The 12,734-nt window shown below is 43.2% G+C and overlaps 1 protein-coding gene across 1 annotated transcript in view; it reads left to right on the top strand.

Moving 5' to 3' along the window:
* Window positions 1-406: 406 nt before the first annotated feature.
* PLEKHA8 (pleckstrin homology domain containing A8) overlaps window positions 407-12,734 on the top strand; it is a 31,135-nt gene continuing 18,807 nt past the window's right edge. The window contains exons 1-3 of the mRNA XM_054059440.1: window positions 407-624; window positions 11,045-11,161; window positions 11,831-11,986. Of these exons, the coding sequence (XP_053915415.1) occupies window positions 585-624; window positions 11,045-11,161; window positions 11,831-11,986 (313 nt within the window). The 5' untranslated portion in view covers window positions 407-584. The remainder of the gene's footprint in view (window positions 625-11,044; window positions 11,162-11,830; window positions 11,987-12,734) is intronic.

Raw genomic sequence — 12,734 nt, 5'->3', positions numbered from 1 at the left:
GGCAGCGAGCCCTCACACGGCAGCGGCTGCTCCTGCCGGCCGCCGATTGGGCGGTGCCCTTACCGACCGCGCGTTCCGATTGGCTGCACTCGCCCCCTCCCCCGGTCTCCTGTCTATCACGTGGGTTGCGATTCTCGGAACGATTTGCGCTTCCTTAGCGCTGCGGAGCCGCTCTTTGCACGAGCGGGTGCGGCGCGCTCTGCGCTAGTAGCGTGGCTGCAGAGGGGGCCGGGCCGGGAGGGCAGTGTGACTCCGCCGATTAGGCGTCGCCCTCAGCGAGCACACGTTCCGATTGGCTGCGCTCGGCCACCTGCTCTGGGCGGTCCGCGCTCTACAACCCCTGGTCGTCTGTGTGTCACGTGGGTTGGGATTCTCGGAACGATTTGCGCTTCCGTAACGCCTCGGCACTGCTCTTTGCGCGCGCGACTGCGGCGAGCTCTGCGCTAGCGGCGTGGCGGCGGTGGGCAGGCCCGGCGGCGGGGCGGGCGGTGCCCCGCTATGGCCGTGGGTGCGGGCGGCGCGGCGGGGCGCGGGCGGCAGTGGGCGGCGTGACTCCTCCGGCCGCCCTGCATGGGCCGGCTGCCATGGAAGGGGTGCTGTACAAGTGGACCAACTACCTGAGTGGTGAGTTGCTGCCGGTGCTCAGCCTCTGCGCCCTGGGAAGCCGGGGGAATCCGAGACCTGGGAGGGGAAGCTGTTGGCATTAAACCGTGCTTGGAGGACTTGGGTAAAAATGCATGGAAAAAGGGCGAAAAAAAAAGGGCTGTCCTGCTAGTTTCAGGCCCGGGTTTGATTTTTTTTTTTTTGCGTGCCCGGTGCCATGGCGATACAAGAAGTAATTACTACTACAAAAAGTGGAGTATTTTTTTATTTAAGCTAAAGTTTCATCTAAGTAAGTATAATCTTTGAAAGTTAGACAGAATGTCCCTCTGACAGCATAATTTCTTTCAGACAGTGTTTTCTTTCAGTGTTTTTCCAAACTATTCATTCTTTAAAAATGATAACGTCTTGTGTAAAAGTATGATCTGTGCTGAGCAGATGTCCCTTCTTCTGTAATCTCTTCTGTTTAGAGTCCCTCCCTTTCTCAAATGCAAGGTCAAGCAGAGAGCTAAAACCAGCTCCAAATTAGCAAAAGTTTTGACTGTTGTGAAGTTCATAATAACATTAAAATCGGTCCTTGGAAAACAATAAATATGCCTAAGCTTTCTACACATCCATGTAAGTGTGAAATATATTCTGTAATCAGCTTTTGTCTCGTTGCACATGATTGATGGAGATCACTCCCTGTCCTTTCCCGAGCCTGATAAAGGATGCTTGCTTTCTAAAACTCTAAAACGAGTCTTAAGAGAGTTTGTTTGCTGGCATTTTCGGTATCAGTGGGACACTTCACTCCTGTCACAGACTGCAGGTGTGTTGCCAGGCGTTTCCTCGGTGGACGTTAAAGGAGGTGGGGAGTACCCAGTACCACCTGTGTTCCTGCCAGGTGCCCGCTGCTGGACGCCTTGGAATTGGGGTGGTTTGTAATACGGGGTGTGTGGATGGGGTCTTGCCTGGTGCAAACCTTCCTGCTGTTAGCTGAAACAGTTTGGAAACTTGATGGTTACAGAAAAATAACCACGACCTTGACATGGCCAGGTGGAAGTTTGGCTCGGGAATGTAGGCAGGGAAGGGCTGCCTTCCTGCTTGGATTAATCTTGGAGAGGCTGGAACAGCTGCAACTCTCTGTTTAGCTGGGAAAGTGTAGGAAATCAAAATGGAACAGAGAAAAAGCTGAAGCGTGAGCAATGCATTCATGTGGCAGGGGAATAAGGGGGGGAGTGGTGCGTGAGGCTGGATTTATTGGTGTGCTGGAAGATTGCTGCGGCTTTTCTCCTCTAGGCAATAGGTGTTCTGAGAGAGAATCAAAAATTATCAGGTCTCAGTGAATAGGCATGGCTTTGTTTTATTTTTAATTATTTGTGAATGCTCAGAACTTGAGCAGTATTATTATTCTTTTCCCCATAAGAAAAACATCCATGGTTCAGTCGATGTAGGGTATGTGTTTGTCATTCTTTGCATTGCTTAGATGCTGGGGTGTATTTGAAACCCTTGTGCTTGCTTTTGTGCTGTGAGATCTGTGTAAGTGCGTGTGTGTGGGAACTAGAGTGTATGATGTAGATGACTGACTGGCATTTGGCATTGTAGCATTGTGTCCAAGTGTGGCTGTAGTAGGATCGGCTGGACTTATCTTCTGTTTTGATGATAAAATGAAGACTGACAATCAGGAATATTCCAGTTCCATTGAAATTAAACTTTTTTTGCTAGCCACATTGAGATACACTTTTAACCAAATAACCCTTTGTGAAGAAGTATGAGACTTTGCAAACCTCAACCTAAGCGAAAATCTCTTTTCCTTGGACATATGAGATTTGCTCCAGCTGGAAACAGATGAATTTTTGTTCTCAATAGAGAGAAAATCAGTGATGGAGGATTTGAAGCATCTTTATAATTTCTTTGCTGAAACTTGACTCTGCTAGTAAGTATGGTGGTCAAGGTCACTCCATTCCATGCTCTTAGATTGTAGAGGGTCTGTCTGGTGTCTGTTTCAGAACAGTAAATTTGCTGTTCTGCAAGCTAACTAGGCTTACATGTGCTTTCTTTTGGCATAAAATGAAGACTTCCTGCCCTAAAGCCATTAAGTTATATATGCGATGATGAAAAAAAAACCAAAACAGGTCACGCTGGAATGTGATGTTTGTCGTAGCAGTAGCACAGGGCTGGGGAGTGAGAGACAAGAAAGCCTCCTTTCGGGGATTAAGAGGGTTCAACAGGTCATCCAGAACAGTATTTCTGTCAGTATTCTGCTTTTCCTCTTGCTCAAGGTTAACTTGTATGTGTAAATGATGTATGCAAAAAGTCAGGAAAATGTGTGTCGTCTTTTGTGTGTTGGTGTATGCCTGTGTTACTAATGTAGTGCTGATGTGGACATACACAGCCCGTTTCTTATGCCTTTTCCTCCTCATAATTAGAAACGCAGAGGGAGGAGATTAGATATTCACCAAAGAATAAGTCTAGCACTGTAGAAAAGGAGAACTGCTTTCCCTTTTTGCTGTGAGAGGAGCTAATGGAGTTTGTTTTGAGTCTTTTCTGGAAATTTGGGGTTTATAACATCTTCTGTTGTTGCCATCATGAGGTCAAGTCCACATCAACCTATTTTACCCCCAGCTCTTGGGCAGGGAGCTGGATCTCTGTTGCAAATTACATGGTTACTGATAGCAAGAACATTTCAGAAGTAGGAAACAAGCTTGGCTTTCTGTGGGCAAAGGGCAAAGAAAACACAGCAACTGAAAGACAGATTAGTTTACTGCTCAACCAAGTTATCTTGTTTTATAAGTACTTGTTTGCTTTATAGAGATTAGGATAAATTGTATTAGTTAATTCGTTTCTGCTTGGAGATAGGGTATTTCCTCTGGTGTTGATCCTGTGCTCACTTTGCAGTTTCTGTATGCAGGGGTTCCAGTGCTGCCTCTGAAATCTCTAAATTTAGAGAACAGAAATTTTAGAGTTTTTCTCTCCCCTAATGCAGTGGCTACCAGACAGTGATTTCTCTATGTGAGATTTTTGTTTAAGTTTAAGTGAAGTGTGCCAACTTTGGATCAGATATGTATGCATGCAGGTCTAGCCTGTGAAAATCCACGGAGGATCTTGTGTTTGCAGTAAGCCTATCCTGAGATTGCTCTTCTTTATGCTTCCCCCACTAAATTGCTTAAAATCTTAAGGGAGTAGGGAACTTTGCAAGCAGAATTATCGCTGCTGTATAAAGTGTGATAGCACTTTTTTTGCTTGGGCAAATATATGATGCCTCTGCAAACTTTGAATTATTAATCCTCAAAACCCAGAGCTGGGTGACTTAAATCACGCAGGCGTGCAAGTTGGCCTCAGCTGAGCCTACAGTCAAGGTGTATAATTTGATTTTAAGAAATTCCTAGATTACAGCCTTTGCCAAAACTATCTAATCTTTGCATTGCTTCTTAAAGGTTGTGGAGGCTAGGAATGGGCTTATAGCATGGATAAAGGGAGTATAACTCTCATCTCAGTACTGCTTATTGTAGTAAGCAATTGGGGTGACAAAAACTTCACACTCTACCTTCCCTATAGCTCCGCTGTCTGTTGTGCTGCTGCTGCCTGTGGCCCTGGCTGAGCACAAAGCATTCTAGTGTGGACATCATCATGACTGGATCCTGGAGAAGAGAGAGAACAGAGGAGAACTGCACCTGAATGCTGCTCTGCTGTTTGGAAACTGTCTCTCACAAGACTCTCACTGAACTAAAGCTGCAATTCACACTGTTTGTTAAGCATACATTCTGATTAATAGAAGAAATTTCTTTAGTCTTTGGAGATTACCTTGTAAAAATAGTCTGTGATTTTTATTTCTCACCAGGCTTATAGAGTGAGTAAACTATCGCTTACCCACAGCGAGACTGATTGTGGAATTGGGGAATACCTTCCTTCAATGGTGTGTTTAAAAGCTCGGCACCTTCAGTTACTTTTTTTGCTGGAATTCAATTTAGTTCAGACCTTCAGTGTAAGGTGCAGCCTTACCTGGGGTTACTGGCCACAGGCAGGGTTGCTGCCTACCCTGGAATAAAGTGGTATGTGTCAGCTCTTCGCTTGGGGATCCAAGGCAGTTTCAGTCATTAGAAAGCAAAATGCTGAATGCCTCCACTGACTTGCCTAGTATTTTCTGTAGGCTCTGTGAAATGGCTTTGATCATTTTTCTTCACAAAGCCTAGTTTTTCCTGGTATTCAAATATTCGCTTCCTTAATTGTGCTGATTAACTGTAACCTTAACTAAGTCATCTTCCCTGAGGCATGACACCTCACATTCATGCCATTGATGCATCATACCACATACAATAGATCACTCTCTCCACCTTCCTGTCTATAATCATCTACACTATTTGTTTGTTGTTGTGCTCTGAATTCTTTTCAGTTCATCCTGAGATATCGAGAGCCAGCACCAAGCAGTGAATTTCAGCTTTCACATAAAACTTTAAATTGTCACTAATGATTCAGAATTGCTTGAACTTGGAGGGAGAGCGCAAGAAAATGTGAAAGAGCATTACTTTTTATAGCTTGACCCTGGATTCACATGATACTGTTTAGAGTGAGTCTTTGTTTTGGGAACTTAATTTGAGAAATCTGATCTTTTAGGATGGGAAACGTACACTTCCAGCTGATATCAAACTCTGGAAATAAGGTCCTGTGTTTCCAGAGGTAGAGAAAGTAATTGAAAACTTCACATTTAGATAAACATTTGGTTCTAAAAAGCTTTTGTTGATAGTTTTTTCCCTTTTTTTAGCCACAGGGTACTGTCTGAATTCTGTTTGTATAAAATACGAAGTCTGGTTTTTGTGGAGGTAGACCTAGACAGCTGAGATTTCTCTTGCCTACAGGGCAATGATCCACCCAGTATTACTGACAGTAGCTGCTCTCGGCGACCAGGCATTGGTTTAGATGGATGACCTGGTCCTGCCTAAATTTCTCACCCAGGATGCTTCAGGGACTAGTAGTTCATTAATAATCTTTGGATTTTGTGTAGTTACGTTTGTGTGGGTTGACCTTCCTTCTCATCGCTCTCTTTTCTTCCTTCTCCTTTTTTGTCATACATCAATCTTGCTTTTGTCGTACCTTTTTGAAATCGAGTAATGTGCTCCCAGCAGAGAAGTTTGATGAGGCTGCAGGAATGGCAGTGTCCCCTCTCTCCTTTGCAGGTGTCAGAGCAGTGCTGCAGAGCTCGCTTGGTAGTGCAGAGTTCTCTGCCAGGTATGCTGCAGTACCGGTGCCTCTGCATTCAGTCCTACACTGAAACAAATAAGTCATCTCAGGGAACGGCTGGGTAGGACAGAAACCAAAGGTGTGGTGGGGTGGCGATGACGAGATACCATATTGTGTGTTTACATAAATTTATTGCGTGTCCTCAGTCTGACCTGATAACCACCCCAGGGGTCAGGGAGAGGAGCAGTTAGCTTGCTGGGGTTGGGAAATGTAAACAGAGGAGGGCAGCTCCTGGGAGCTTTGAATGAGTTGAGTTAGCGTGTCTGGGCAGTGGCCTAGATTATTGAACTTTTGCCTGCCTCGCTTGCCATGATCCTCTCTCTATCCTTCATCCTTTCACTGCGTCCTCTTCAAAAATGCCTGAGGTACATTGCGCTCTCTGTGACTTGGAAGGTCACTGGCATAAAATCGTTTGCAAACAAACACGGATGCCCTGTGATGGCAGGATGCTTTTTCAATACTGCTAGCACTGCACTAACAGTTGTAATTGAAATGAAGGTGGATTTTATGGGACATCTGCAGGAAAAAATCATTTGGGAGAGGGTTGCTTTGTTAAAGCTGGTTCTGGCTGTTGCTTTCTTCAGTTGAACCTCTAGCGTTCCTGAGATTCTTTAGAAAGTAATACCATTGTTGAAGTACTAAATCCGTTAACTTCATTACTTTTAGGGGCTTTTTGTATTAATACCTGCTGTTAATGTGCACGTAATCACAGTAAAATTGCAGTGTGGGCATTTCTAGAAGCTGTTTTCTAGGTGAGATGATAATAGCTTAGAGGAGATGCATGAATTGTCACACACTCTTGTCTGCTTGCCTGTCTCCTATCCCTCACAGATAGAGACTGTGGATTTTTATCCTGTCAAATTGTTTTGCTACAGAATAAGTTTTCAAAATGTGTTCCAGTGCCTGGGATTGCTATTACCAAAATACTGCGTAGCCTTAGGAGGCCGTATAGAAAGAGTGGGCAGTGGTTTTGCGTGCAAATTGCTTATATCAAGATAACTGTTTAACTGTGTTACTTCCATTCACTGTATGAGAAAAATTGAGAAAAGTTTCACATTTGGTCTGTGCAAGATACTCTTTTGCTCTATGCTGTTCCCAACTAGAAACACATGGCTGCATAAACTGAATTTGGCCTTGTGAAAGGTACGCACCATCATTTGTTAAAAACTCGATTGTAAGGTTTAGTGCTTGCACTCAGTAGTTGAGGTCACAAGTGTGTTTAGATGTTGAAAATGACTGTCTTGTCCATTTGCGACATAGAGATTTCCGTAGTTTTAATTCCCTAGGGGAATCCTCATCTGTTGGACATTAGTGTGATAAGACCAGCAGTGGTCATTTCCGGGCCAGGATGAAACGTTTCTGTTGTAAAGGTGAGGAGATGCAGGCAGCTCAGTGCAGAAGTCACATTTTTCTCTGCATGGTCTGGGGCAGCTCAACAGTCTTCTTTCTAAGCTGGAAATAAGATCTCTTGACTTGATTCGGTGTTTCTGCTGTTAGATGCTATTAGATGCATCCTATAACTGGAAAATACAATTTTCCTCGGAACTGGAAGGCAAGTGTTTTGTGGTCACAGTTTTGTAAGGGAAAGGTGGATTTTCTGTCTAACAGCTGCTACCTGAACAACCAGGAGCAGGCTGGGTTTTAACAAAGATGTGAATCTGATGGCATTTAGAAGCTTGCATCAGCACTGGCAGCTAGGGAAGGGCATATATTGCATTTTCTCTTGCTTTATGCAAGACACAAGCACTGCCTTGGTCCTATTTGAGTGGAGTTCTCAGCAGCCCTTGTCCAACTATCAGTCACTGACATAGTGCTGGGCAGAAGCTGTGGTTCTTCTCTTCCTGAGTGCTGGGAGATAGAGCAGTGGTAGGTGGTGGTGCAGTGAACACATGGCATGGCTTACTTTGGTGAGGGTGGGGTGAAAAGATGGATATTTCTTGTTGCTGCGAGATGTCTTTGGCTATTGGAGCAACCACTCTGTGACTCTCTTGTGACCCTGCACAGGAAAGCAGGGATCTGCTCCTAATCTGCTGCTGGTCTGTGGGCTGCAGCCAAGTCTTGGGTCTTGCCTATGATAATAGCAGTAGGGATGTGATGAAGGCTTTAATTCCTCCTGTGAGGTAGATGTTGAATTAAGGTCAAAGAGGTCCAAGGACTATCTATTGTATAAGTTTATAAAAACTTATGTTGAATCTCAAGAAATTAGTAAGCATAACGTATTACATAATACTAGTGACAAGCAAGCAATAATAAAAACCTGAGTGTCTGGCTTTTGTGCCTTTTAGAAATGCAACTGGAACTGGCATGTCTTAATTGCAGCTTGTTTTCCAGGTCATCAATTTGGCTTCTTGAGTATGTAATTCTCCCAGATGGTTTGGCTTTGCGAATGTCTGACATGATCTACATGTCTTCAAAGTTTTTTTGTTCTTCAGGCTTGGCACATTGGAACGAGTGCTGTCTGGAATCTGAGTTGTGTAACACCACAGTTTGAATTATGTCCAAGTTTCAACTGTGTTATCAAGAAATGTCAAGTTTGTTCAGTGATGGCTGCATCCAGACTTCCTGAAGTGCAATAGTGCAAGTAGATAGATTTTTTAGGCTGTGGAAACTTCTGGAGAAGACTGAATCCATAGCAGGCACAGACTGCTTAAGTATCCATAGACACACCCACCCTCCCTTTCCCTAGCAAGGTCAATTTTTACTGTTAATGACTCTGTGCCTTTAAAATGAGCTGTGGAAGTACGAACTATATTTTGTCATGCCTGTGCACCATCAGCATAAATGGGCTTAGTAAATTCTTCTTCAAAGTTGTCTTAGTGCTGGCACCAGTAATACTTTGAAATGTTAAGCTTTAACTTTCTATATCAGGTTTAGTTCCAAAAACTGCAGTATTCCTAAAACAGTTTATGGGGAGAAAATAATGCTGAATAAATCCAAAAGTTGTGTTCATGGAAGCGTCTTGGTGTCTTTTTGTTGTGTTGGTTATTTTGCCCTCTGTTCTTTGCTTGTCTGCATATGTGAAGCTCCAGTAATTGAAGATTGTATCCCTGTTGTACTGCCACATCCATGATTTGACAGCTACACGCTATTTTTAGCTGGTTGTTTAGGATAACCTTCCCATGGCTGCTGACTCAGCATCAGTGAGTACCAGGTGGTTAGTGCATCTTCTGACAAAGCCTTACTGTGATTTTTCTTTTTTAATTGTTTTCCTTTTACAAAAATGTATTTTTATAAATGTAACAATTCTGTTGAAAATATAAGCTGTCCTTGTTAAGAGTTGCCTATTATAGTCTTTTTAATACATGTCTAATAAAGAAGAGTTAGGTTCTACAAAGGAAGACAGATAATTACTGCTTCCCCCTCAAAAAAAAAGACCCAACCAACCAAAACCCTCAATAAAATATATTGATTCATAATGTATTTTTAACCAGCCTTCAAAGAGATAGAGGCAGAGTGCTTTGTATGTTAGCTAATTGATTGCTCAGCCTTTGATTGATGGGATGCAATTGGGTCAAGCGTCAGCTGCAGTTGTAAGCAGTAGGACCACGGCTGAAATTATTCAGCAGGGTCTCCAGACTGAATTAGAGGCTTGTATTGACCGTGGCGCCGTGCATTATTTAAAGGATTGTTTCTGTGCCATTGAGTGTCTGAAGCAATTAACTGCTTCTCTCTGTTGAACAATCACCTCCATTTTTTTGTGAGTTCTCTCATATCAATAGTGACTTTTAGGATAGTTTCTTTATTTTGGTGGCAAGACAAATACAAACCAATTTTGCTGGTTTCTTTTTTGGTTTTTTTTTTTTTAGTTCTTGTGATTTTTTTCCCTTCACAGAAAATAAAGAAGTAGTATTGGGAATACTTTGGCATTTATAATGGTTTATATTTGTCTATAAAATAGTGTAGGAGCTCTGAAAGAGTGCGAAAAAGGATTTATGTTTAATTTGTTTTCCCCAAGACTCAGTAACCTATAGGGCAGGCTGGCCTGGATGCTGTGGTACTTCTGTGTTTAAAAACCCAACCAAACAAAAAACCCCAAAGCACAGTCCTACTATTAGACTGTGGCTTTAGGGCTTTCTATCCCTAAACTGAGCTGCACTTGGCTTCAGCAGTAGCTTTAGAAATTGGTCCCTGGCTGGTAAGGATCAGTCTTTCCTCCGAGAAGATGCTGGTCTGAGCCCGGCTTGGGCTCTGGCAGTGGCCATGCTGGTTGGCAGAGCCCCAGTGCAGCAGAACTGAGGCCCCTCTACAAAAGTACGTGGGAGCCATGTGGCCCACATGGTCTTGTCAAAGTGCTTTCCTCAAAGGTGGTTTGCCAGCACAGTGTGGTGGATTTGATATCTCACTCCTTTAGTCCTGATCAGGGAAGCCTGTTGTAGCTCAGTAATGAAAGCTGCTTTCCTCCAGTGACGTTATTGCTTCATTTCTTCTTAAGTTAATGAGCTTGTAGTTTTTAATTAGATATACATGATGGCTGTCATGTCTTGTTTGTGTTTTTTCATGCTGCTGTAGTACTTCCGAAAGAAGTAAACAAAAGGCATAATTACTTCTGAAGTCAGGCAGCAGGGCTACCCAGAAATGCAGATTTTGGTCTAGCCTGGTGTTTTGGTTATTCTCTGGGAAGGTATCCAGAAGTGGAAGTCATGAATTCAACATTACTTTTTATGTGGGCAACACGGAGGTGTCAAGAGCTATTGAGAACTGCTTCATTGAAAGACGGTCTTCAGAAATCAACACATCTGCCTCTGTCCCCTCTTTCCCTTGATTTTTAGGAGTTTCTTGCCCATTGCTTTTCAAGGCAGTTTGGCTAGCCCTCTTCGCTGGGGAGGAAGTTGTATAAGACAGGACAGCTGGGTGGCTTTGGGGAAGAGTAAAGAAGTGAGTTTAGGAGTGATGGAAGGATTGAAATGTGGTGGACTGAAAATGTGGTTTTGGAAGAGAATGTGCGTCAGTGATACCATGTTAGCAAAACTACTGAAAACGACATAAGGCATCTCAGGAACATACTGCTGTGGTCCAGCTACCTGCAGAAAGGACATGTAACTGCTAGCAAGCAGGGGTTGTAGTGTGCGATGTCCAGGCCTGTCCACAGATCTTGCTGCTTCAAAGGGTTTAATTTTTAGGAGTGAACTGAGAAACATTGGGGCCCTATTTGCAACATGTCCTGAATGAGAGATTTTGTGGTATTGCAGGGAGAGAAATAACTGAGAAATACAATTTTGTTTTTCAGGGTGGCAGCCTCGATGGTTTCTTCTCTGTGGTGGCATCCTGTCCTATTATGACTCTCAGGAAGATGCCTGGAAGGGCTGTAAGGGAAGCATCCAAATGGCTGTGTGTGAAATTCAAGGTAACTAAGATACAGTATCACTCAGCTGCACAGTCACAAAGTTTGTCCAATGATGTTACATTCAAGGTGATCTTTAAAGTCACAAGAGCTATTTGATGGCATGATGTCTTTGGTATGTATTTGTAGTATCTCAGAAGCTTGACCTATATGCCATTTTTTATTCTGTAGTGTTTTGAAAATGTGAAGAGAGCTGCAAGCCTCCATTATAATGGGTATTATACATGCAGATGGATCAGTGTTTTTCATGAGCTGTGGTGGAACATCACACAGCTTCAAAAGACTCTTCATAAGCACGAAGCTGAAGCTAGAAATATGAAGAATAAATGTCAGTACTAGGTCATATTGGATTACCTGTCACATCTTTGAGGTTCAGTTAGGGGCTGGAAACATGAAATGGAGGCTTGCTGGAAGACAGTGCCCTTTCCATAAAGACTCGCAGATGATACTGTGCTGACCACAAAACTGCCTTTCATAGCCTTTTGTCCAGCAGCTGTATACGTGCCCTGTCTATTCCCCAATTCTGAAGAGAATTTAGGAAATGGCAACGGGAAGTTTTGGACCTGTAAATTCTTTCATTACTGTTTGACCTGCCATCTAGCATGTCTATTGGGATATTCAGTTATGCTGGGAAGGGCTGAAGGACTGGTCTAAAATCTGTGTTGCTTCCAGTTCATCCTGCAGATAACACACGAATGGATCTGATCATCCCAGGGGAACAATACTTCTATTTAAAGGCGAGAAATGCTGTTGAAAGGCAAAAGTGGCTGGTTGCGCTAGGAACTGCCAAAGCCTGTCTGACTGACAGCAGGACACAGAAGGAAAAAGGCAAGAACACCCTTTTGATGACACATACTGTTTGCTTTTTATTTTCCTATCCTTACCTTAATAGGTGTACACACAAAGATGACAAAATCTGTACCTGAACTCTGTGTGCAACCTGTGCTTTGGGTCTTTGGTGCTGCTAAAAGCCAAACCATATGGGAACTCTAGCTAGAAATCTCAGCTGTTAAGTCTGAGGGCAGGTATTTGAAAACTTTGGCTTTTCTTTAAAATACAATTTTAATATGATTTATACATAATATATGTTAATGGGTTCTGTAAGTATAAGCAGCGAGTAACTCCTTGTTGCAAGTCACTGGGATGCAGACTGTGCATGAGGGTAAGACCCCACCTTGTAAAACTGCTTCAGTATGGTGACCCAGCCCCTCCTACCAGTGTCTCTTGAGTTCTGTAGTTCCTCAATCCCTTTCCTTACATCTTCTAACTGGACTGTCTTGTACCATTCAAGATTCTCTTGGGAATTAAAATAAAAGTTTTCAATTGGTTTTAAATGTGCATACTAGTATTCTGAAACTGAAATCTAATCATGCTTGAGCTATGAAAATGAATTCACTTACCTCTCTGCTTTCACCAAAATCTCACTTTCATTCCAGTGAACATCCCTCTTGCTCACAAGCATGGTGTTATTAATAAGTCAGTGTGAGACGTCATGCCTTAACTTTGCATAATCTCAGCACAGTGACTATGCAGAAGGTGGGAACCCAGCAAATTATTGTTAATGTATCAGCCACCC

This window comes from Cuculus canorus, chromosome 2 (genome assembly GCF_017976375.1).
Source record: "Cuculus canorus isolate bCucCan1 chromosome 2, bCucCan1.pri, whole genome shotgun sequence".
Classification (NCBI taxonomy): Eukaryota; Metazoa; Chordata; class Aves; order Cuculiformes; family Cuculidae; genus Cuculus; species Cuculus canorus.
This window is presented reverse-complemented; position numbering and strand designations above follow the sequence as displayed.